The sequence below is a fragment of the Dermacentor silvarum genome, chromosome 10, assembly GCF_013339745.2.
Source record: "Dermacentor silvarum isolate Dsil-2018 chromosome 10, BIME_Dsil_1.4, whole genome shotgun sequence".
In the NCBI taxonomy this organism is placed as follows: domain Eukaryota; kingdom Metazoa; phylum Arthropoda; class Arachnida; order Ixodida; family Ixodidae; genus Dermacentor; species Dermacentor silvarum.
In genome coordinates this window covers 65,792,279-65,819,083 of record NC_051163.1, presented here as the reverse complement: position 1 = coordinate 65,819,083, position 26,805 = coordinate 65,792,279, and the positions used below count along the sequence as shown (strand labels likewise).

Sequence of the window (26,805 nt, the reverse complement as noted above, 5' to 3'; positions counted from 1 at the left end):
AGTACAGTGTCACTTTAATCACCAATGCAATATGCGTTAAAATAAAGCTCCTACCGCAAGTCAGCCCACTCTTGAAAAAGGTTCGGAAGCCCTATAACAACGTTGCGAGAAGTCTACAAATCTTGTTTGGAGCAACTGATTCTGCAGTGCTTACTCGGTTCTAAGTTGAGCTCTTTTTTATGATGTTTCCCAGCGTCGGGTGAAGGATCGGTGCCTAAAGACTGCACTACGGATATTCACGCAAATATATTGCGCAACTAAACACTTCGAAATGCTTACAGCTGAGGTAGTGTCACAACGACACAGCTCCCCTAGATGTCAACGCGAGTGTTCTTCCCTCTGTCAGTAGAGGCAAGGCACCCGATGAGGCGGAGATCGACGAAAATACACTGCGCAACCAAAAAAAATTGCGAAACGCTTACAACTTGACGTAACAGCAACAAAAACACGGACACTCTAGATGTCAACACGAGCGTCCTCCCTCAGTCATTCGACGCGAGGCAGTTGGAGATCGACGAAAACATACTGCGCAACTGAAAACTTCGCGATGCCCACAAGCTGACGTAATGACACAACGTCACAGGCACTCGAGGTGCGAACACGAGTGTACGTACTACCTCTAGTCAGTTGACAGCGAGATCCTCGACGGCGACGCACAGCGAGCGATACCAAACACAAAAAACAAACAAGCGGGAGACCGACAAACACACGTCGGTCGCCTTCTTGCATTCGGACACGAGACGCTCCGCACGGGTCCGGCGAAACGGAGGTCAAACAAAAAAGCGAGAACCCCTCTCACTTGATCGGTAGCGGAAGCTGAGGCGCAGATATCGTAGCAGACAGTGTTGTGGTGTCTCTTCGAAGCTTGTCGCAAAACGAAGCAAGCCCGAGAAGGGAGCGAACTGCGTGCGTTGGTCGGGGGCATCGAAGGCCGCGAGCCGCGGCTCTTCGCGATATACCGAGAACGCCAGAGGACCTCCTCGTACACCCGCCTTCAGCCCGCGCTGCCGTCGTCGTATCTTCCAAGGAAGGCGCCGCCGAGGAAACGGAAACCATTGCCGACGACCGAGCTCTCTCGGCTGATAAACGTGCGTGACGTTGACGCCGAGGATGTACGCCCCGCGCAGGGAACGGATGTGCTGCGGTTTGCTTCGCCACTCGGGGTCAGATGATCTGCTCGCGCGCGCGCGCGCGCGCGCATTTTGTGCGTTTGTATAGTCTCTCATGTGAGATTGGGAGAAGGACCGAGAGCTGGGCGAGTCGATTGCAGTGGCGGGCCTCGAAGCAAGAATTTTGCAGGAGGCGAATTACAGCGCTAGCTCCGGCATCCCAATCAGTGATGCCGACCCTTTGTGCCTAGATATCCCCAGGAAAACTCTACAAAAATTCCTAGATGCCCTGAAAAATATCTAGTTGTTTTTCACGAGTCAGCAGTCCGCTTTTAATGACGGGTATAACAACGACGCTACTATACAGTGTCAAAAATAAGGACGAAGGCTGTGAAACTCGAAGCACGTGCTAGAAGCGAGAAGAATAGGGGTAACGAGGGACCTGGTTTTTGTCAGTCGCAAGCATACAAGCTGACAGATGATGAAGGCAGTGCTAGGGGTTTGTATTCGAAGCACGTGACAATCATTTGTCACTCATCTCTTCTCATGCTGCAAAATTCACTACGAATCAACTCTAATTGTTCCACTTTCTTATCGTTGCTCACGTGCTTCAGGTGCATGGATGTCGTTTATTTAGTACCTGTACTTTCTTTAGAGGGAATGAATTATCGTTTTGTAGTGACTCCGTGATGTAAAGACCGGTGAAAAGGACTGACATCCATTCAGCATTTACAAAACCTTCTGATGCAGCATCATGAATGCTGAAATCTACGTATGCCAGATATTTATTCATTTTCTTCCTGAGCAGTGCATTAAGCGGGGCGGTGCGCCTCTAACCGGCCACTTTATTGCAATCATTTCATGACAAAACACTCTTAACGCTATTCAACACAGAAATCTCGGATCATGCTATGTACGGCTTGTATTCCACTCTATTCACGCCATTCTTCGTTCGCCTTTAGGAAGCGGTTATGACGTAATATTATTTATGATTCTTCCGGCGGGACAAAAATAAAGCTACATGTAGAATACCGTGAACAACAGTGTCTGATCAAATACAGAATCAATAGTGGAATCCGTCACTCTATTTTCGCTTCCAGTTTAGCTGCAATTTTCATCTGCCCGATTGCAGCGGCAGCATTTTGTAGCAATATAATCTTGATTTCTTATCATATTCATCGCGCCAAGTGACTGATCCCGATGATGATGATGGCGTCTCAGCTAACAGTGAAGGGCGAAATAGAGAGAATCGAAATGTGCAATTACAAAACATGGTCCGATCAACGTGTACGAATCCCTCGTTCGAAACTGCTGTGAATATGTTTTAAAAATCCCTAAATATGGCCATGAAGACGCAAAATCCCACAATTGGTGCCAAAAACCCTATATCTAGGATAAATTTCTAGATTTGGCATCACTGGTTCCAAAAACTGACAGTCACTCTAGCATACGCCAAAAAGCGCGAATGCGAAAAAAGCCTGCGCGCTCAGGTGACATTAATTAAATTACTTGATACTGTAATTCGAGTGCGTTGTTACTTTATATTACTTGTTTTTTCCGACCAAAGGTCGCGGGTTCGAGTGCCCTAATTGACGCTACATTAATTAACTGTGCTTTAACTAACCTCGCCCTAATTATCACCGAAGGTCTTGGGTTCGAATGCCTTAATTAACTTCGCCTTAAGGCCAAAGGTGGCGCGATCGACTCCCACCGAAGATCGTGGGTTCGAGTGCCTGAATTAACTCTATCTTAATTAACACGCTGACGACGGTGGCCCATGCACCATCAAAATTGTTGCGCGAGAGTTGCTTTCTTACGCATAGAAGACGATGACGACGGTGACCATCTTCACAACTGTTGCGTGAGCGTTTGCATACAGGTAAGACACCATGCCGGATCGGTGTAGTTAAGTGAAATACACCGAGTCGTCAGCGTGTACGATTTCGCTTCGACGACACGGTTTTCGCTCAAGGGCGTCGAAGGTCGACTGAACGATGAGACATCTAAGGTTTTTTGCCTTAATAAAGTCGATGGCACGCCGCAGACGCAGCCCTCTTACGTCAAAATCCGCTCACGGAGAACGAGTGGACGCGCGCGGCGGCCTCGTCGGTTCAAGGCCATTCGGAACCATCCGCCGCTAGGCGCTCGTACACGCGTGAATGGATGCGCTCGTTTCTGACACTGGCACTTCCCCAAATTTCGAAGCATTGACACAAACAACAGTCTGCGGGCTCGTGGCAAACGTGGTAGGTAGCAAGACGGCCCATCTCACCTTACTTACCGTCGCAAGCACCGCGCATCCTCGTATCGTGACCCACCAAAGCCTTAGCATATGCTTAATTTATTTTTGCGTCATATTCAGTTGGATTTCTTTTAAATGCGTCGCATTCTCAGGATACTTCATGCCATTCCGGGAGCTATGTATGTATGTATGTATGTATGTATGTATGTATGTACGTATGTACGTATGTACGTATGTACGTACGTCCGTACGTAAGTTACGTACGTACGTACGTAGTATGTATGTATGTATGTACGTATGTATGTATGTATGTATGTATGTATGTATGTATGTATGTAGTGTATGTATGTATGTATGTATGTTATGTATGTATGTATGTATGTATGTACCTAACCGTATTCCCGCCTTCTTTGGTCACTGGGTAGCCCGTGGTCGAATGGTAAGCGCATCGGGCTTGCTGTGCTCAGGTAACACGGTTGGAAACCAACCATCGGACCAACTTGTGCCACAGAGTGCGTGCCAACGTGTACGTACGTGCCGCTCATCAGCGAACCTCTTTCACGCCGACATGGGTCACGGTATAGATGCGGGTCTGTGTAGGTACCAATGTACGAAGACACTCTTCGACGCCGACTTGAAGCACTTATAGCATGTGCCACTCGGTCAGTGATGATCGTCAATGAACCTCTTTGAAGCCAACTTGGGTCACTGCGTATGTGCCAGTCGGTGTGTGTGCAGCTCTTCAATGAACGTCGTTGACGCCAACTTGCGCAACTAGGTACGTATGTGCCACTGAAAATGTGCCCGCTCTAGAATGACGAAAAATATCTTACGTTTCTCCTATATGCTGCGCGGAATAGAGCCCGCGCAACAAAAGTCCCTGAAGGACAGAAACCCGACGCATTACCAGGCTGCGCCATAGGTGCACTGGGTATATGCAGCTTTTCAAAGAACGCCTTTCAAGCCAACGCTTTAACGAGCTGCGTCATCAATGCACTGGCTATGTGCTGCTCTTCAGTGAACCTCTCACCAACTTGAATCTCTGAGCATGTGCCACTGAGTGCCGGCAAGCGAGCGAACAATCAGTTCGCAGGCATCGGCGCGTGACGCCTTTCGTCTTGGAGGCCACGCGCGGACTTCTGTGCATTTATTACCATTAGATGGCGCAGGTTATCCAGCATGAGCGCGAGAGAGCAGCCCTGTTGCCGGGTGACGCGTTTCTCAGCGTTCTCACTCACCGGCGCGCCATGAATTTCGGAGGCCACACGCAGGCTTCGCAGCGGAGGCGCTAGGTGGCGCGCAAATATTCTTAGGGAAGCGCGAAAGAAGAGTCCCTCTTCAGTACACGCCTCGTACATATATCTCGTTTCGACGATGGCGCTATGTTGTGTTGCTATATTGATTCAATGCTAACGCATTTCTGTCGACAGTCATCATGAGATGCGTTCTGCCGCATTTTTTTTTTTTGCGGTCGGATTAGAAGTAGTTGGAACAGTCCGGAAATATTGGCAGCAGAACAGGCCGCTCCGTCTTGTCCAGAAGGACTTCACCTACTTCGCGCTAGTGACGCTATCGAAAAGCCCGCGTACGCTGTCGTAGCCGATCAGATTCCCCTCATAAAATACTTAATTTTTCTGCGTGGCTGAACCAGAGCTTTCAAGAGAATTCATTGGACCTGGCGGCGTCGACATTGTTACGGGCTATAGGCTTAGCTTTTTTTTTTTTTGTCCACGGAAGGTTATCTACGCGTGTCCGTTTATTCGTGTGTGAATCAGGTCAGCACGTACATTAGCATGGGGAGTGATGCCGAAGCAGCACTTTCCACAGAATTCATTGGACCTGGCGACGCCGACGTTGTTACAGGCTATAGGCTTACCTTCTTGCCCACGAAAGCCCATCTGTGCGTATACGTTTCTTCATGCGTGAATCGGCCTCAGCACGTGCATGGGGAGTGATTAACAAGCCGAAGCAGTGCTTTCCAGAAAAGTGATTGGACCTGGCGGCGTCGACATTAATTGTTACGGGTTATAGGCTTACCTTTTTTGGTCCACGAAAGCCCATCTGTACGTATCCGCTTATCCATGACGTGAATCGGCCTCAGCACGTCTAGCATGGGGAGTGATTAATGCACCTAGCCAGCGCTTTCCACAGAAGTGATTTAATCTGCAGATGCTCCTGCGACATTGTTACGGGGCAATCTGCGCATATTCGTTTATTGATGACCTGAATCGGCCCGAACACGTGGATTAGCATGGGGAGTGATTAATGCCCCGAACCAGCGCGTTCTAGAGAAGTGACTGGGCCTGACTGTGCCGACATTGTAAGTCTATATAGGCTTCCCTTTAAACAGCGAAGCTTTCCTAGCTAACGGTAAAAAAGTGCCGCATGCCGCAAAACCTCGCCGAGCTATGACGTCACTGCGTTGCCTAGCAACCACCTCGCGGAGCGGCGTGTGCCTCCTCTCCATGCCATGCACATGTTGCCTTGACATGGGACGTTAAGGAGAGGGGAGAAGAGCATGCGCGCGGCGCGCTGCGATGCTCGGGAGAGGGAAAGAGAAAATGAGAGCGAGGTAGAGAAAGAAATTGTAGCAGCACCAACGAGGCAACGCGCAGATCTGCTGCCTACGCCGCCTGCGTTTCCCCGCCGCCTGCGTTCGCGCCGGGGAAACGCGGGCGGCGTCGGCAGCAGCTCGGCAGGTTTCGACCAGCCACGCCCCGGCAAGTGTCGAGGCGCAGCTTGGCCGTGACGTCACCGGGAAGATAAAGCTTGGAGGCGCCGCGACGGCGGCACAACCCTCGTTGACTCTGTGGCGAGTACATGTAGCCTTGACATGGGACGACCAAAGAAGATCGGGACACCCGAAGAAGCCGCTCATCTTGAAGCGCGCCGCGCGGCCAAGCGAGAATCTGCGCGTCGGCGGCGAGCTGATTCGGAATACCGTGCTTAGCAGCGCTTAGCATTTCCTAGCAAAACTTAGCCAAACCTAGTAAAACCTGGAAGAAGCTAGGTCGATCACCATCTCCGCTGTTTACTCTAGTCTTGCACCACTATAGTGCAAGCTGCCCACTTTCTTTTGTTCACAAAAGCCAATCTGGGCATATCCGTTCATTCATGGCGTGAATCGGCATCAGCCCGTGCATTAGCATTGGGAGTTATTAGCGCGCAGAACCTATGGCGATGCAGGCCTATATGTTTGAAAACACAGATATTTTATTTAGCAGAAAGAATAGTCCTGCGCGGCAGCGCCTGAGACATACCACAAAGAAAAATTAGTATGATCAGAAGATTAATCATGCTGCTTGACCCTGAGGCTTTGTACCTTGATGGCGGTATTTCATTTGTTTAATTTCGCTTTACCTGGCATATGCGTATTTCTCCTGTATGCATGGCGGTATAAAGGTTATAAACAGGGATGAGGTGCCTGAGGAAGGGTGGTCAGCGTTTTGATAGGAGGACCTATCTTCGTAAAAGGTTTTCATGCGGTTCTATGGTTATTCACGTGATATTTTTCGTTTTTCGCGGGCTTTCTTTATCAGCCTGAAAAAATAAACGGGCAAAATGTACCTGGCTGAATACCTGCCAGTTTTAAGTTTCCTTGAAATTTCTACAAATTCTTCACAGACATCACGCCATTCAGTGCAGTAATTAAAAAAGAGCTAATTGCAATTAATTATTAAATTGAATGACATCAACAGAACAATTAAAAGTGGCTTCTCTATACTCGATTGTGAACAATGTGCCCTTGCTTATCTTCGCGTAGAATGGCCTGTCTGTTTTTTTTTTTTTTTTTTTAACGCGATGCATGACAGCTGGGACACCCTGTATATGCTACGTGCTTTTCCAATAAAAAAATTGTGCACAAGCCATCGATGATGATTCTCAATGTAGAGCTGTAAACGTTATATTCAGTCGAATCTCGATGACACGAACACGGTGCATACGAATTTTAAGATTATACGAATTTCGAAACAAAGGTTCCCGGCAGGATGGATAGAGTACAACGCGTTCTGTTTCGGGATGACTTAACGCCACCTTTGACCGTAGTTGATTATACGAGCTTGTGAGCCTCCGGGAGATACGTCACAGTCAATAGAGCACTGCAGCAGCTCGCAGTTGCGAAGACGGAATTCAAAATCACGATTAAGGCTTTCGTTTGGGCTAGTTGAAGAGCATTATTAGGATACATTATCGGTCTTCCATGAGCGAACATTGTTTAACTGCGCGAAAAAAACGGACCACAGAGACAGCATGGGACAAGGACGGGCGCAGACTTGCAACTAAAGTTTATTCCACAAGGACGACATATAAGTACAACCCAGGCATACCCCACTGCGCGTGCGCGAGAAAAAAAAAAAAAGCCACCTTGTTCATGCCAAACGCAACCTACCTACCCTGGTCAAAAAACCTCCTTTCACTGTTGTGCAGATAAACTGAGGTGTCACTGACACAATGTTGTCCCTTCTTTCTTATATGGTACTCCTCGAGTAGATCTCTCGCTCGGCTATCTCGGCAGCGACCCAAAATCTTTACTTTTTCCATGATCGGCTTACACGGGTACGCCAAGCAGTGGACAGGAAGGTACCCATTCGCTTTATTCTTAATTGACAATTCATGTTCACGCAAGCGTACATTGATGCACCTTCCTGTTTGGCCTACGTAGACTTCGCCGCATGATAGAGCTATCTGATACACTACTCCAACACTGCACGCTATGTGGGGATTGGTGTGCTTTGTTCCGCACCCTTGGAGCCTATCTGTGCTTCTTCCTATGCGCGAGCATATTCGAGCGAGCTTGCTGGGAGCCGAGAACGCTACCTCAACTCCCTATCGTTTCACAACCTTTTTTAAGTTGTGGGACGTCTTGTGGAGATAAGGCACAACTTTACGTTTCTTATCTTTGCGCTCCCTTGCGTCTTCAGTAGTATTCTTTTCAGTCTTTATCTTCTTGTACTGCCTCCGCTACTGCTGAAATAACTGATTGCGGGAAAACCTGCTTCTTCTAATCTTACAATCTGCCTATCAAAGCTTTCTTGTATTTTGTGTGTGCATGACTTTCTTAAGGCTGACATGGTACACTGGGTGGCTATTACCCGCTTCAACGTTTTTGAATGAGCCGAATCGTAGGACAACAATTTCTTTTGGGACCTTGGGTTATATTTCCAGCACACATGGTTGTCACAGAAGGTTATAGCGTTGTCTAAAAACTGGATATTATTATCCTTTGCTAGTTCATGGGTGAATGTCAAACCTTTGCCAAGGCGCTGAAAGATGTGTAGTACACCGGCGATGGCATCGTCATACGTGGTTAACAATGTTCGCTAATATGTACCAACTCGCCCAACAACAAGTTCTTCTAAACTATAGGTATTCCATGAGCATGGCGCAGAATTGCGCACCTAAAAAGCGCTGAATATGGCGTGTTGTAAGCGCTATAAACGTATTCGTATGTGGAGAAAGGAGTAGAAAAATTGTTGCGCGTTCTAGAACCATCTCTTATAGAAGACCGGTCGTATAAACTTGTAAGCATTCGCTTGCTAACTAAATTAACAAGCGTGGTGTCACGCGCGCACAGGCAAACGTGAACACATTTCACTCGATGATCGCGGACACTCGCTGTCGAAACGCTGGCGTGAGGAAGCGCGCAGCAGCGGCGAGCGGAGTGACCTTCGTGCTGCCTCTCGCTTCAACGCAAACTAAGCGGCGAGAACGCAGCGTGCACGAAGCTATCAGCCCTCGGCGCGGTTAGACTCTGTCGCCATCGCAGATCGCTTTCAAGATAGGGCCTACTCGTAATAAAACAGGCATTCGGCTAAGGCTTGAAAGAAAATAAAACATGTAATGACGCTGTGATGCCTGTAGACAGAAGGACGCTAACTGCGTAATGCATCACTATGACCAGCTATGTAGCTATTACATAAGGTATCATCTTTGTTATTTATTGTACGAAAGAAGAAGGGGCACCGAGGGGTTCAATTTTGTTAATCATAACCACATAAAGCCAACAGAAAGTGAAGCCAAGGAAAGCATCGGGGAAATTAAGTGTAGTTGAAGTTGGAATGTAGAAAATACTGAAGAAAAGGGAAATGAAAGTGGACGAAAAGATAACTTGTCGACGGCGGGAGCCGAACCCGCAACCTCCGCATTACACGTGCGTTGCATTACCAATTGTGCTACGGCGATGGCCATCATTTCGTCCACTAACTTGGGTATTTATGTTTACTAGATCTAGCCCTAGGTGTGTTAGCCAGCGCCACTCAGAACCACGGTGGGTGGATGTGGAACATCCTTTTTTAGCCTGATGGCGTCACGGAACACGTGATGTTGGGAGAGCAGGCACGTGGCTAATAAACCCTCGCATTCTACCAAATGACATCAAGGCAGCCAGATTCGAGACCCTCGCAAGGAATAAACGAAAGAAGAAGGGGAACCGAGGGGCTCGATAACATCGATATAATCATAACATCGAGTATAACATTAGATATAATTTTTTAACGTGAAGCACTTTCAAGACAGGAAACTTCAGCGCCGCAACCTAATGTCATTGGATGTGCATGCCAGCGCGCAGTACGCGTATAATCTGTGCGCCCCTCCCCCCATATATTTTTTGCGTGCTGCCGTATAAAATTGGCTTCCTTATGAAATTAAGGCCTATATGCGATTAAGACGATCGTCCATTGTAAGTAACTTAGCGGACTTGCACGCTGCGGGACCACAGCTCTCCATTACTTCAGCAACCGTATAAAAAAGAATTAGTGACGCACATTGCTAGCCGAAATTATCCTGTTATAAAACGGCAAGTGCTCAGCACGGAGCACTTGCCGTTTGCAGTGCTCAGCCCGTTTTTAACGTGAGCTCGGCTTCCCGCGCACACCTAGTCCACAGGTGGAGCTCACGACACCGTTGGAATACGTATTTTAAGTTTTCTTTTTTCCTTTCTTTCTTTCTGCTTTTTTTATTTTTTATTTTTAGTATTCGCAGCACTGATTATCGATGCGCAATCCGCCGCGATATCCCAGTGGCTAAAACGCAACGCCGCTGAGCTCGTGGTCGTGGCTTCTGTCCCGGCCGCGGCGGCCGCATTTTAAGGTTGAAATGTAAAAACGCCCATGTACTTACATTTGGGTGCACGTTAAGGAAACCGAGGTTGTCAAAATTAATCCGGAGTCCCACACTATATACGGCGTGCCTCATTAGTGGTCCATTAGTGGTTTTGGCACGTAAAATCTCAGAATTAAATTTAAATTTCATTTAGCGATGCATTGATAAAACACAGATATTCATCAAAATGAAAAAAAAAAAGAACAGGCGCACAGTTTCTTGATTAAACTCAACCGCAAAAAAAAAAAAAAAGTGTGAGCGCGATGTGAGCGGCTGTCACTTCCACGATGGGTTACCGTCTGCCTCATCGGCAATAAACGTACCTCGCAATGTTGCATAACATTATTAGAACACGCGAAACACCACTCGCCGCCAAACTGTATTTTTCTTTTGCGTCACCTACTGAAATGCAAAATCTCTTTTACCGGCTCTTGATACGCAGTGTCATTCCCGTGGTTCTCGTAGCATACAGCCGAGTGCCTCTACAACGAACGCCTCTACAACGAAATGACCTGTATAACGAAGGAATAATTCTGTCCCGGTTCTATTGGGACCTATCTACATGTTCGCAAAGACCGTCGGCGACTGATGTCATGCACCACATCATAATCACAAACTCTTGTCCCTGTTCAACAGGCTACCATTTTGGTCAAACAAACTCTGTGTGATCTACCGTGTCGCTGTCACGCTTTTTTCTGTCAGTGTCAGCCCAGTGCGGATGATGTTGCAGTCATATACACTGGGCTAAACACCCACGCTTACGGAAGGTGAATATATCTGAACCATATGGATGTGTTGTACCGGCGGTAGAAAACCAATGTCAAAGGAGAACAGGTTTTGCTGAAAGATTTGGTGATGGTGGAGCAAAAGCCATCTCTAGGACCATGAGTATAGAGCATTGGAGCATTGTAAACATCAGGAAAATTCCGATCTTGCAAAAATTTAATGCCAAACATGCCACATCCCCGACGCGTTGAGCGGTCGCGGGATGCGCCTTCCGTAGGGGCGTTTCTTCACAGACCGAAATGCCACGGACCTCTGAGGACTCATGGGCATCACATGGCGCAACACAGACAGATAAGCAGGCAAGGAGTTGATAAAGGTGATAACGAGTGATGAGGGGTTATATGGGTCTCATCACGGTTAATAATGGTTTGACGCGGATGGATAAGGTTCTAAAGAGCGATAAGGGCTTTAATGGTCGAACCAATTCTGATAAGGTTGATAAGGATCGGATCATGTGCGATAAGGTTTATAAGGACAGAAAAGAGTTGATAAGTATCAGATCGATTGCGATAAGGGTGATAACGACCGATAAGGGTTGATGAGGGTCGTATCTAGTCCGATAAGGTTGATAACGGCTGATAAGCATTGATAAGTGTTTATACTGGTCTGATCAAGTTTGACATGATTGATAATGACACCGGGCTGCGTGGAGTGGCGCAATGCTTACACACAACTCCAGTGTTGTTTCTGCATAATTTTTTTCTATGCCGACTAGAACACTCTGCCTTTCGCTGCTGGGGACTTTTATGCGTATGCCCATATTCAGTCTCTTTGTAGCAGAAAGTAAAACGATCGATGGGCTCCTTTTAGTTCCTGAACAATTTCGGCGATTGGTTTGTAGACCCAACTCGCGGCGTTTCTTTTGTTTTAGAGCGATAGCTCTACTACGCCATGTCTCGCAAGGTCATTCATCGCGTCGCAATGACCTTGCGCCGCCACAGCGCAAGTGTGGCATGTGTGACGTCACGCCACGTGATCCGCTGCGGAGAGGCGTCGCTGCTGCGCTCGCTCGGAGCCTCGCCGCTGCGGCACCACCTGACTACGGGAGGGTATAATGCCCGTTTCGCCGGCGCTTGGTCACTCAGTCTCGCCATGGATGGCGCGACGGCTGGGCCGTCTGTGCGTGCGCTTCAGCGCAAGCGACAGGCAGAATCCAATCGTCAAGTAGACATAGCTAGAAGGCAGGCTGCGAAATCTGAAGCAAAAGCAATGTTTGCGGACGAAACACCGGGGCAAAGGGAGGCCAGATTAGTACGTTATACAGAGAAGCTTACCAAGCGCGGAAGCGTGCATTAATGAAACACTGGGTGCATAGTCTATGCAAAACCAAGCCAAACAGACATTTCGCTCGTGATAACTAGGTTTACAAGAGTTAAACCTCAGCCAATTTTTCCAGTGATTGGAATGTTTCGGGAACTTAAGCCAATTTTTCCAGTGATTGGAATGTTTCGGGAACTTTGCACACTATTCCATCTTACGACACTCTTAATTGACCTGGAAGGTGGGAAGTGGATCTTGCAGCAAGTCGTACGCTTTGAATTTAAAGGTCGAGTTTGCGTCGAAGCTGACCGCTTTTGTTCGGCAGCCAGTCGACACACGAGAGGCATTTTTGATCACAAAGCGGCGGTGCTTTCATCGCGTGGATCATTAAACGCCACTTGCTTTGCAACAACGTGCGCGTATATTAAAGGATCGGTAAATTCCTGGCCCGCGGTATAATGTAGCTAACAATACAGCAAGGTATCGGTAGCCTGCTCCATGAGTGCCATTTTGCTACTGTGCTACTTTCGCAGGCATGCCCGCCGTGTTTGCTTAGTGGCTATGGTGTTGGGCTGCTAAGCACGAGGTCGCGGGATCGAATCCCGGCCATGGCGGCCGCATTTTGATGGGGGCGAAATGCCAAAACACCCGTGTACTTAGATTTAGGCACACGTTAATGAACTACGGCGTGCCTCGTGATCAGATTGTGGTCTTGGCACGTAAAACCCCCATAACTTACTTCCGCAGGCTGCATTTCCGTATACGCCTTGGTAGCGCACCCACTTCAATTCAATCCGTTCAGAATTTCATGATGGCGGGTCTATTAATGAAGAAAGCCAACCGATCAAGAACCTCGGCCCGCCCATCTCTCAGACAGGTAATGCCAGACTATGGCTCAAATAAATAAAGCAAACGATCCGCTCGAGTGAACTTTCATATGATTCGACAAATTGGTCCAAAAAAAATTGGAGGAGGCTTGAGCTTCGCCTTTAAGAGTGGAACGCGATAGCCTACAAAGATCGCCAACTGCGCCTTACGCTTCCCGGAAACTGCAGCTTATGCAACCGTAATGTTTACCAGGAAACGCTGGCGTCGAACGCTATGCACTGAAGGCGAGCTTCCTGGTGGAAACGCAGCCTCTTGCGTGGGTCGATCCGTGAGGTCGTACACAGCCGCGCAAAAAAAAAAAGAAAAAAAAACAATAAATAAATAAATAAATAAAAAAACCCCTTCATTTTCACGTTTCCGTTCAGTCTGAGAAAATTTAAGCATGCACTGTCAGTGTTTTCTTTCATGACATTTGTTTGTGGACTGTCATTCTCAAAATTCCGAGGAATAACATTGTCAAGAATGTAAGACAAGGCGAGAGCAACATTAGTGATTGAATGGTGTGGCAATATAACCCGCATACACCGCATGCCATATATCAAGGTGTGGCATATCATCATCATCAGCCTATATTTATGTCCAGTTATCCCCTGTCTTGTGCTAGCTGATTACAACTTGCGCCTGCAAATCTCCTAACTTCATCACACCCCATCCTAGTTTTCTGCCGTCCTCGACTGCGCTTCCCTTCTCTTGGTATCCATTCTGTAACTTTAATGGTCCACCGGTTATCCATCCTACGCATTACATGGCCTGCCCAGCTCCAGTTTAAGCGAATCTCACACGTTACGGCGGTGGAGGTGTCACGCTGAAAAGTGGGCCGATCCTGGCGATAGTGCAGAAAGGGTGCAAGCTCAATGGCACATACCAGGGACAAGAAAAAAAAAAAAAAGAAAGTAAGGAAGACAGAAAGAAATAGAGAAAAAGAAGAAATCACGTGCGGCGCGTGCCTCATTGTATATGCTACACGCCTGATCACGGATCACGTGACACGCGCGCGATTAATCAGGTTCGTTTGGTGTGTCGCGAGGAGCGACATGGAAGGAAAGCGGGTTGGCGCGCGCTTTTCCTCCGATTCAGGATTTGGTAATGCCTGCCGTATGTACTCCAACCAATTTTATTCTTCTGTAAATTTCTTTCCGATGATCAGGGTCCCCTGTGAGTAATTGACCTAGATAAACGTACTCCTTTACAAACTCTAGAAGCTGACTGGCGACCCTGAATTCTTGTTCCCTTACCAGGCTATTGAACATTATCTTTGTCTTCTGCATATTAATCTTCAACCCCACTCTTACACTTTCTCGGTTAAAGTCCTCAATCATTCGTTGTAATTCGTCCCCATTGTTGCTGAATAGGAGAATGTAATCTGCAAACCGAATGTATTTAGGTATAGATATACCTAAGAAATTGGTACCAAGAGAAGGCAAGCGCAGTCGAGGATGGCAGAAAACTAGGTGCTGGGGTGATGAAGTTAGGAAATTTGCAGGCGCAAGTAAGAATCAGCTAGCGCAAGACAGGGGTAACTTGAGATAGCAGGGAGAGGCCTTCGTCCTGCAGTGGAGACAAAAATAGGCTGATTACGAAATATATGCGGGAGTTTTTGATCACGGGACGCCATCGCGAGACGCGGACGCCTGATTTTGTGCGACACGGGCCCCTTAACTCTATCGTGTTAAAACTTACAGAAGCGTATTTGCGCATTTATGCGTTTATGAACGTCATCGAATATTTCAATCGTCTCGTGACGCGATAACACGTGGGCAAGAGTGCCTAAAGGGTCAGAATTATTTATGCGTCATATGTTGGCATACATTTGTTGGCATTTTGACATAGTGCTGGGATTTCGGCTAGTTAGTACATTGAACTAGTTGTGTGCGTGTATTTGAAACTTTTGAATAACATTGAATATCGACCAGTTTCACTGGGCCTTCAAATCGAACAGTAAATATTCGACAAGACGCAAATTTCTTGAATTCTATTCGATGAATTTTAGGGACGTGCAAATAGTAATATTGGAGACGAAATCGAATACGAATCGGAATGTACCAAAAGCCAATCGAATAAAATACTCTTAGAATATTTTAATGACGAGGGCTTCCACAAGATTACTTCTACCTTGTTTCACGCTCTTTATCTGTATTCTCTCTTAAATGGCCCCCTAAACCACTCAGAGGTCGAAATTTAGTTGTGGTGTTGCAGTTGTGCACGAGTCTACAACGAGCACGTAGCCGGGAGAATTTTTCGAAATGGTGCGCGGAGTTAAACGCGTTTGATGATCGAAAAACGGCCCTCGCTCGTTTCGCTCTTTCCTTCGCTTCTCTCCTCGTCGGCTGGTCTCCCCTCCTCGCCGAGTGCTGCTCGAAATGTCACTTGACATGCGTCATCGCCAACGCGCTTCTCAAAACACTGCTCACTTCCGGTTAAGGCACGTCCACGCTAGCCATGACTACAGTGGCTAGAATACCATGACGCTAGCCATGCTTGCGGCAGCGAACCGGCCTCCAGTCTGCCGCGCGAGAGGTGTCCAAAGTAGAGTGTAGTCCAAAGTAAACGGCAGTTCGGCCGGCGCCCCGCCCGCTGCACGATCAACGGGCCAATCGACGACCGCGAAGCTGCGCGCCTCCGCCACCGGCAACGAAAACATCGGCTGCAGCCGAGTGCACGGCTACCGACGGGAGACGACCGGCTCGGCTGTGCTCGCATCGCAGCCGACGGCGCCTCTAATATCAGCGTATTTTTCTTCTTTGTGTACAATTATTGCGAAGAGCGATAACAACGATAAGAAAATATTGCGGCTTGTGAGCGTCGGTAATCCATTTCGAAACGCCGTCCGCTTTAGCTTTGAAGGGAACCGGAAAAGGCCTAGCGACGATATCGGCGCCGTCGAGCGATAGGCGGCGGTGAGGCTGCCGCACAAATGAGTCCCAGTCTCATCCTCTCTACGTACGGCAAGGAAATCTCGCCGCTCGCGAGCAAAACCGCCGTCGAACGGCGGCCCGCGAATGGCAAACGGCGTGCGGCGAGTTAGCGTACCGGTAACGTGCACGTGGACTCGGCGCTTCTCAGCTACCCGCTGTTGCTGCGGTGCCGGCGCGTGTTATGCGAGGCGTGCCGCTATAGACCCTGTGTTGCGCGTACGTCTGGTCGCACTCTGATCGCGCAGCTAATCAGACCGCTAAGCATGACTGTGTTGAAACACGAGCGATTTGGCACTTGCGTTGCGGGCTGTAATGATGCGCAAGCGCGCACAAGCGAGCAACGCGGCGAGGACGAGGCGTCGCGGTAGAGAGGAGACTGATCCTCAGGTCACGTGGTTGAAAAAGTCACGTGACCAAATGGGCTAGGCACCTAGGTATTTCTCTGCATAAAATATAAGGAACGCCTAGAATGCATCACGACGCGCGAAGTAGACAAAGCGGTCCCAGGCGTAGCGTTTCCACCAGTGGCGTAGCCAAGGGGGGGGGTTCGGGGGGTTCAAACCCCCCCCACTAACCCACCCTTTTCTCTCGCGCGCGCTGACATATTTCAAGAAACCGGTGCTACTTTCACACTTTCATTCCTGGGCGCTTCCGTTTGGGTTGGTAATTTACAGCGAATCATGTCTGCATATGGAAAAAAACTGTCACGGTGTTTGTCAAGGCCTTGACACTCTGTGAGGTTTTGGGCGCGAATGTGGCGTCCGCATCCTGAAACAACAAATGCGCAAGAAATGCGCAACAAATGCGCAAGAAATGAAGCAACAAATGCGGCAGCCGCATTTTAGATGAAGGCGAAAATGCTCGAGGCCCGTTTACTTAGATTTAGGTGCACGTTAAAGTACCCAGGTGGTCGAAATTTCCGGTATACATTTCCGCCGCTTCCCTTCAGGTGCCGGTTAGGCCGCGTTCGCGTAGGAACTTGGTCTCGAAGCTGTCGGAAGCGGCAAAATGTTGCAAAAATCCGCCCGCCTAAGCGGCAAAACAGGCAGAAAAACAGGCGGCGAGCCAAATTGGTCTCGGACCGATTTTTTCGCCATGGCGAAGCGGAAACGCGGCGGAAAGTCGTTCTGCTCGACCGGAAGCTACACTAGCATGTAAAGTTCCGGTCGTAACATTGAACATGGCACCAAAAGTGTAGGCTGTAATGCTGATCGACGCGATCAAGAACCACCCCTTCCTCTACTACAAGAGTGGCACTCAAACGTACTGTCAGCAATACTCGCGATAGTATTCAACGTCGCGCGACAGGAGGTGCGGCAACGAAGCCTTGGCGTGACCCAACTTCTTACACCTTTGCAAAGCCAGGCGAACCCACCACTGCCGTTTCCGAGGTTTTCTTGTCTTCCGTTTATTCATTGTCGATTTCTAGAAAACAAGTAGGTAGAAGTATAAAAGCCATTTCTTCTTCCACTTCCATGGAAGACAATAGTTAAGCAGATTCCTCGTTGGCGCTCCATAATTCTACTCGCACGTGCACGGTATGTTGCAGAAGTCGCAGGGTGCTTTTCTCGTCGCGACGATAGATTGGGAGCGTAGGTCTCACGTAGGACGCGCAGGCTTCGGCGAGCCTCAACACAAGGGCCAGCCCGGGTTTTAGCTTTGGTGTTCCCGTTGCCGCTTTCGTGTCCTGGAGGCGCCGAAAATAATACGAAATGATGAAATGTTATTACAACTTGTAAATAAAAGCTATTAAAGAAATATAATCACGCCTATAGGCAGCAACCTGTGACACAGCGCTACCGCGCCCGTGTGAGGAGAATTACAGAACGCCAACGAGGAACTTACCGAAGGTCGCAGATGACACGCGAACTTGCGCAAGATGATCACTTTTGATGACGGGTAGGTCAGTGAATGAACATACCGCTCGAAATAATGCAATAATGAGCGCCACCACGCCGACAAACGTACGCAGACTAGATGGATGTGGACGAAAGCGGCAGCGCGGCCGCGGTGGTAGCAAAACAAATGTGAACTTGGACATGCGCGGAAAAGATTTTCCGGCCGCTTTGGCCTCTCCACCCGCTTGCCGCTTCCCAAATGTGAACGTAGCCATAGTCTGCAGCGCAAAACGTCTCTCGTTTGCGATTGCGCCCCTACGGAAGGCTGGTAGTTACTGTTGTGTTGCTGAATCCCAAACCAGCAATTATGAAAGGCTGGTAGTTGCTGTTGTGTTGTGGAATCTCAAACCAGAAATGTACACACGAAAGGGTTGAATGCCAGCAGTGAAAGTCCACCGACTCGCAACAGAATGCACGAAACAGACAGCCGACAAGCATGGATTACTGCTGTGCGCAGTACAGCGTAAGTAAACTGTTGTTGCAGGCGCTGACAGTTCTCGTCGGAGTTCACGCGTCCTGAGAAATTGATTATGTGCACTATGCACTGAACAAGACCGGAGTTCATTCCTGAATCACTAGTACACCAATCAGTCGAGATTCTGTGAGGTACAAGGCCACTTCCTGTTTGCACCGGCCTAAGTGAAGCAGAAATGACTCGCACGCACTACTTAAAATGCGTACACATGCCATAACTATGCAGTGCGGTGAAATATTCTGTACAATTCTGAATCTGTTGACGTAAAGGCAAATGACGGCTGCACGCTCGCACACAGCGGAAGACACAGCGGCCCATGCACTTGCCGCAGGAAATGCAAGGCGACGAAAGCTTCGTAAAAAAAAGCATTACTCGTTTTTGCGCGTATTTAAGTATTCTAGCGCAAAGACGCAGCGAACAAGCTATTGCTATGGGAGTAGGTATAGCCTGGTAACACGTGCATTTTCACATGTATAGCCGTCCTTGACCTGTGAAACGCACTTCGCCCCGACGAGGACGACGCCATCTACGCTTAACGGAGATTAACAATTAATGATGTCTTCTCCGATCGGGCGGGTCGTCTCAATGATGCGTTTTCGAAGACTGGTCCATACAGTGGCGCGATGAGAGACGGTTGCTCCAAACGCCCACTGTACCTGTCGTACTTACTGTATTTTACTGAGCTTACATTACTTTTTACTTAATTTCTTCACAAGCGCACAGTGCCACACACACACGCGAGGGGGGGGGGGGGGGGGTCCCATGTCTTTGATATACATGCATAGAGTGTGCTTAAACTACCGATACTTATCGATCACGTCACGTAGTGGAAAGCAGACGCTTTTTTTTTTTTGGTTTTGTGGCGCGCCCGCGGCGCGTAGCGCTGCAGCGTTTGGCATCGTTGATCGTGACGGCATTATGAACTCGATGCGCGTGTTTACTTGAAATGTTCAAAAAATATCCGAGGTGGTTTAGGGGCCCTTTAAACGAGAGCATTGTGAATTTTATCAGCGTTTGATAGTAGCGACTTTAGGTGTGTAAAAGCTGTATTATCTCCGTGTTAGAACAACTTGTATTTTGTGATACAATGCATCCTACTGAATACGTGTATATTATACTTAGTGTTTTTGCCACCACATCTATCTGTTCAGGCCTAGTTTTGTTCATACTGCCAAAGATGGAGTACACTGACAAAGATAACTATATTCCGCAGTATGGGACCCGTACTACGTTAAAGATATTGCACAAGTAGAACGAATTCGGCGCCTCGCGGCTAGATTTATTGTATCTGACTATCGGTCTTCTTCATCTGTTTCTGACATGTTGCAGCGACTGAATCTGGAACCTCTCCGTGTCCGACGAAAGATTGCGAGACTAAAAATGCTTTATTTGATCAATCGGAACAGAATCGGTCTGCCGCGCGAAACTTATCTTTCCCGCGCACAACACAGGTCTTCTAGAATTAATCATTTGAATGTTATCCGCCCGTACTTTGCGAGAACGAAGATGTTTCAGAAATCTTTTTTTCCCGCTCACAATTGAAGAGTGGAATTGTCTGCCAACGTCTGTTGTTGATTGTACAAATGTAAATGTAAAACCTCTCCTGCTTGGGCAGCATTGCTGCCTGCAGTATTTTGAGATAGAAGGAGCCAAAGTTCAACGCGGCAAGTTTCTAGAACTATTACTGCACCACAACAGCCCAAATACTAAACAATTTGAACTTCTTGATGTCACAGACATCATGATGCTTTGGTGCAAAATTTGAGAAATGCAAGCTTGGCCGTTTTCTTTTCGGCAATGAACCTCTTACCACGAAATTATGTAAGTTCTGACAGAATCTTTTATCATTCTAACTATTTTAGTGTATTGCCACTGTGTCCCTTTAACAAAGCACGCATTAGCCTATTTTTTCTCACACATAACCTGGTCTTACGTGCCTTCAGACTTAATCATTTGTTGTTATATTTGTTGTAACAGTACTTGAAACGAGTCCTTTGCACTTGTTCATGCTATCTTGTCTGAAGGCCCTTGTGTCACGTCTAATAATGCACCCTCTTCACCCCCACAAATAGGAGGAAGGCAGGTGAGCACTGAATAGTGGAGGCAACAGTCATCATCCACCAACTGCATGCTAATGGTGCCACAGCAAACACAGATTCGTCCACAAGGCACAAGTTCGTCAACAAGCACCTGACGGAGCATTTGACGAGCAAGAGAACGTGCGTTAGCGGCACCATGTGCAATTCTTTTCTGCCTTTTTCTGTTTCAACATCATGTTTTCATAGACCCTTAGTTGACAGTGCTTGTCTTGTTCACTTTTCATCGTCTGCCCAAGTATGTGCAGGATGAACCTTCTCATCCATGATCAGAGGCAAAAGCATTACTCTACCACCTCACAAGTATTTTACTTTAAGACGCTTCTCTTATTCAACACAGATGTACACACTCTAATCCCTTCAAGGCCAACTCATTCAGTCTATTAGAAATTTAGCTTCAGAGCATTTTTTTTTTCCATGTTCAGAACCATGAAAAGCACACAGCTGCAGAACGATTGGAATTTTGAACTCTAGAGCGAGTTTCGCGAAGTTTTCAGAATGTGGAGTCTATGCAAGTACTCTCTACTAGACACGAAATAGTCAATGTTCTTCAGTGTGACATTCTTGTATACTTCGAAAGTACCTATCCAGCTACATTACAATATGCCTCATGTAAGACATTGTGCAAACCAAAAGATGTGAAACCACTACATGACATACTGACACCGAAAGTAAACACTCAGCCTTCTACCTTACAGTACCGGCCCAATTAGATATTTTTCAAGATGTACGCGACACGCTCTAGCAATTATTTTCATCAGTACTTTTGCTATTGATGCACTAAATTGGCGTGCACAATTACGCACACCACACCTGAAGTGGCTGAGCGTACTTGCAGAAATTCACAAATTTAAGGGACCGAACCCTAACTGGATCTGTGAAAAGGCATCCCACGACATTTCCCTCTTTTTTTTTTTTCTTTGGCATACAAAGAAATTTCCTTTTCCTCTCTCTCTATTCAACGAACCACGCTGACTTTTGTTGCAGGTGTGTTGTGTCCTTTGCTGAAGATACAGCAACAACGCAGGCACAATAATTATCAAATACATTTATTTGTTTACATTTGCTGTACAAATACCTCGTCAGTGCCTCGCCTATACAATAGCAGTCGATAAAAAAAGGCGAGATTGGTGCTTCTCACCACGCCTCGCATATGTACAGAAAAAGTGGGCCCTCCCCTAACCTGTTTCCATGTTTGCTTTTTTACTGTTCCAGTTCTACATGGAGCCCTTAAGAATTGCATCTTCGAGACACTATTCAAAACCCTTGTAGTAAAAGGAAAACCCTGGCACATATGCACTTTATGCCGTTCTAACTTTTGTTCTGTTGTATTACACCACACAACAATTCTTTCATGCAGTGATGGTGCAACTGCATTTTCCTTATAGAAGAGATATATACACATTGTCACAGTTCGGCACCTTTCTCTCGTTAAACGCATGGAAAAGCCACGAAGTTGTGACAATGCATATGGGGTCTTTAAGTAAAAAAAAAAAAAAAAAATGTCACAATTTTGTTAGTTTTTGCAGCCGGATAAAAATATTCTGTTAAAGCAACTTTAAACCTGCACATTAAACAAATAAATAAAACTGTCTGTAAAGCGACAGCTAAAATAAACATTTTTGAACAATTCTAAGGCAACTGCCGCAGTGACCATCAATTCAACAGCCAAAGCTGCCCATTTTCATTTAGCTGAAATAAATTTAGCAGCTGTTTGACACTGCTTCAAAAAAAAAAAAAAAAAAATGATCATCTCAATTGACCTAACATTAAAGGCCAGTAATATCCATATGTTATACGCGCACACTTTGTAACAGTCGAATCGCAAGTATTCAGGAAACCGATATATGAAAACACAAGGGATATCCTCCACACCCAAGGCAACCTATACCGATTACACATACATAAATGCCTTACATGCAGGACCATGGATTTCAAGGTCAACTTCGCTCAAGGCAAGAGCAAGTGCTTACGAAGTTTCTCAAGCAAAGCCCAAACAGTTACCAGCATAATTTGCGACCACGTCACGAAACGCCACGCACCGAAACCACACATATTGGCCCGTTAATAAATACCACGCAAAAAGCACGTCTCGGAAGCTAGAAGCCTAAAAAACCACACACTTATATGGACAACTTGCGTGCTGCTTGCAAGGGGCGGTTGCAGTTAACATGCATCATTAGTGTGCACATTGTCAGGTAACTGTGTAAAAGAAACTATTTATATGGGGCATTTGATTTTAATGTTAACCAAATTTTTAAAGCATCGCCTGTAGAAGATATCGCTTGCTATCTTCCACAGATAAGAGGCGAAACATTACTTGCATGAAAAAGCGAAATGCATAATCAAATGCAGCCCGATCTTGTTATAATGAAATCACACCTGACAAAGATACCTTTGCCATAAGCACTTGTCACATGCAAATATTCACAAGGAAGCATTTTACATTTGATCCGTTATATCTATTAATTCATTATATAAGTGTTTGTTATATCGATGTTCTAACTGTCACAAAAAAATCACTAATCACCACTGAAATTACTCAGGGCACATACTGCAATTTACGAATCAGACCCACCCTCAGCAATCCAAATGCTGATTCTGCAGCTGGGAATCGACCCACAGTAGAATGCCACAGTTGCTTGGCCACTGCGGCATGCAACATGCATGTCAGTTTCTCGTGGAAGTAACGTCCTGCCTCTTAGAGTAATTGCAGCTCTTAGGATTAGAACCATACTTACATTAAAAATTCTGTTAACATTAGAATAAAACAACCGGTATATGTAAGTACTGATGTGTACAATGCTTACTTTCGGCTGCGCGGGAGCAAAACCTTTTGTGCTGAAGCTAGTGCACCACATCCTATAGAAAACAGTAAAAGACTGACGACAAGAGATTTTGCGCATGTCAAACAGCTAACATCTACACAATCGTCCTGCTCTACAGCATACTTGAAAAGTTGTGAATAGGAAAGTATAAAGAACAGATGCGCAGAAAAACACTGCACGTTCAGCTTCACGCGATGCACCTGTAAAGGGTAGACTATGCTGTCGAATTAGTAGCTGGTCTGATAGAGAACACTAACTACCCCCGGCACCCCTAGAAAAAGAGACATCTTAAGAGATGTGCGATAGTGCTAAAAGCATCTGCTAGGTTTTTTTTAAAAGAAAAGTGCTACATAGCCGCAAAGTAATACAGCGGCTGCTACGTGGAAGATACTTGCGGCGTACTTCAGCATGGCAACATGCGGTGTTGGCTTGCACTTCGCAACAACCACAATTCTACAGGCAACGTAGGTATCTATAGAATAGGGTTTTCCTTACAGTCACCAACCATGCGAGATGCACTTCAGGCGGCGTTAGTGTGAGTATCTCGCAGCGTAAAAATACAGACACTGACACCGTGCAATGCCACGCCAAAAGTAAGTCGGAAATCTGTTCTTCGCAGATGCCACTTTAGAGAATGAATAAGGAGGTATGGGAGAGGAAGCTTAGATTCACATTTCTCTTGAAGCTACAGTCTACCTTTGTACAGCAGGTTCTTTTCTAACATGTTCTGGGGAGGAAAAAAATATATACGTAGTAGTCCAGATGGATCTCCCAAAGACTAGGTGTCATTATACATGTTAGTTTTCTTTTTAGGTACTTCAGCAAAAACGTGGTACAATCTACATGAAGAGCAGGCCAGAGAAATTCGTCAAGTGTGGCAAATGCGTGAAGCTTAGAGTGGCATCACTATGGTACAACCATAAGGTTACATCAGAACAAGACTTGGCCACCCATGTACCATTGTGCGTGCTTCGAGCTTTGTACCATTACCGAAAAAGAGCTATGGTCACACGGGAAAAAACTAAAGACACCAGAGCTTGAAGCAAGACATTGGTGTATAGTGTAAAATGAAGCTCCACCGCAGAGCTTCCACTTGCAGAAGCTCGTAAAAAGAATGCATTTTTCCACATCAACAAGCAAACCGTCGACGCCCACACAACTTGCCATAGTAATCGCTTTTTTTTCCCAACCAAAATATTGTCATGTGTCAATCTCATGGGCTAGAGAAAGTCGCACTCTCAATGTACTGTGTTTACAATGTTCAGAGAACATAAGCTTTTCATAGCTCCATGTTTTCATATTTAAAGAGTTCATTTTTGAAACAATCAATTATCAAAATTTACATCACAGGCTAATGCTTCAGCTTACACCAGAAGCTACTTGCTTATGTGCAAGAAAGCTTGACATCTCTGAACAGTTATTTCATATTGCAGGCAAAAAAAAAATTCTGTCACGGTTCACAATTGTCAGCTGAGCCTTTTATAAATCCATGCTAAATAATCAGATTTACTTGAAGTTAGAACACTGAAGTAAAACATTAACGCAAAAATAATATATCACTACGATGAAACAACAACAATTAAACATTACATCTGTAAGGCCCTGCGTTATACCTTGTTTTGTGCCATCGCATTTAAATACTAAAACTAAATAAACTATAATTCAACAGAATCTAAATTCAACAGATTAACATTGCTGGTTGAAACAGGGCTCGCATTTGCACCCTAGGCCTATGGCCTAGCTTGCCGACACACTAATCAATTCTGAACCGAAAAATATTTTGCGTGCCTTTGTGCACCGTGCGAACCGAAATATGGCTTCACGAAGCAAATGTTTCACTATGAGCTGCAGCACGAAACGAGTAGTGACTTCTTCACCCGGTTTCTTCTCGTTCCTTATGAATAAGCCGCAACCTGTGTTTAAAATTGTACAGCACTTCTAATAGTGCCGAGTCCACAAACTGCTCAGTATGCTAGCCATGGCACACCTCTGCCATCTCCAAGACGATTTGGTCGTGCTCATCACCCCTCTGAACAAGGTGCAGGGTGTAACACGAGCAGCACGATTCATCTAAAAGACGTCGAGATGTCTACTTTTAGACATTTCTTTTACGTCTATTAAGCATCTATTAGATGTTTATATTCCTCCCACAACTTATATCTGGCACGGTGCTATGCCTTGGGTGCACAGCAGAGAATGCTGATTGTGCAGAAAGTGCAAGATTGCTGAAGCAGGAGGATAAGGCCCGTGCCTTTGAAGCAAGCCGTCGTCACACAAAAAAAAAAAGAAAAAAAAAAGAAGGGGCCAACTGTGGAGACAGGTTAGCAGCAGTTGTCGCAAACCCACCTTGTGCTCTGGACAAACCACGACAAGGCCTTGTAAATAAAATGCCTACAGGGCAGGTACAAATAAAAAGATGAAAATAGAGAGGCTGATGAACACTTTTGCTGGGAGAAAAGTCACGAGCGCTCGGATCACAGCAATTCGTCCAAACCCTATCCCGCAGCCAAATCAATGTGTCAATACGCATGATTTCAGATTAAATTACGGACTGCTATGGACATCATGAAGCCAGCCAGCTAGTAGAAGGGGTGCCTACAGCAAGCAACACTGCCGAAGAGTGCCGCACGCAGCTATCTTGTGTTGAGCACTCCTAAAAACTGGGAAGCCAGCGTCACTTGCAGGCCTGGGGCACAGTGAAAACAGGGGTTGGTGGATGTACAGCAAGGAACGAAAGAATTTTGCCACGAAAAAAAATGGCCAGCCGTTGGCCAAATGGGGTGGCCACAACGGGGGAAACAGCAGTGAACCGAAAACAATGAAAAAAAGGGGCACCACATGGGTACACTGCAAAAACAACAACAGGAGTCCTTGAAGTGTGTCTTTTAAGAGTGCGGACAACTTAGGAATCGAGGGGTTGCGGGTAGGGCTCTCCGGCGGAGGCGGCCTCCGATTGGGCAGGCGGCGGCGGTGCCACTTCCTCGGCGGCGGAGCTGGCAGTGATGAATGATGACTGAGTGAGACTGCGGAGCGACGACCGCCGCTGCTGCTCGCGACGCACAGCAGCCTCCTTGTCCCACGGCTTTGCCTTGACCCGGTAGAAGCGGGTTCCAGCGGGCACTCGATATCGGTTCTGTGGCTGCGTGTAGCAGATTCAAAAGGCGATTCGTGAAAAGTGGCTGTAACTTCCACCTTGCTAATAATCCA

The 26,805-nt window shown here is 46.7% G+C and overlaps 1 protein-coding gene across 10 annotated transcripts in view; it reads right to left on the bottom strand.

Moving 5' to 3' along the window:
- Nucleotides 1-21,802: 21,802 nt before the first annotated feature.
- LOC119465917 (RB1-inducible coiled-coil protein 1-like) overlaps nucleotides 21,803-26,805 on the bottom strand; it is a 96,764-nt gene continuing 91,761 nt past the window's right edge. For 3 of the 10 annotated variants that reach the window (XM_049656985.1, XM_049656984.1, XM_049656987.1), the window contains one exon: nucleotides 21,803-26,737. In XM_049656985.1, the coding sequence (XP_049512942.1) occupies nucleotides 26,501-26,737 (237 nt within the window). In that variant the 3' untranslated portion in view covers nucleotides 21,803-26,500. The remainder of the gene's footprint in view (nucleotides 26,738-26,805) is intronic. The other 7 variants (XR_007463799.1, XR_007463801.1, XR_007463800.1 and 4 more) reach the window with 7 other exon arrangements.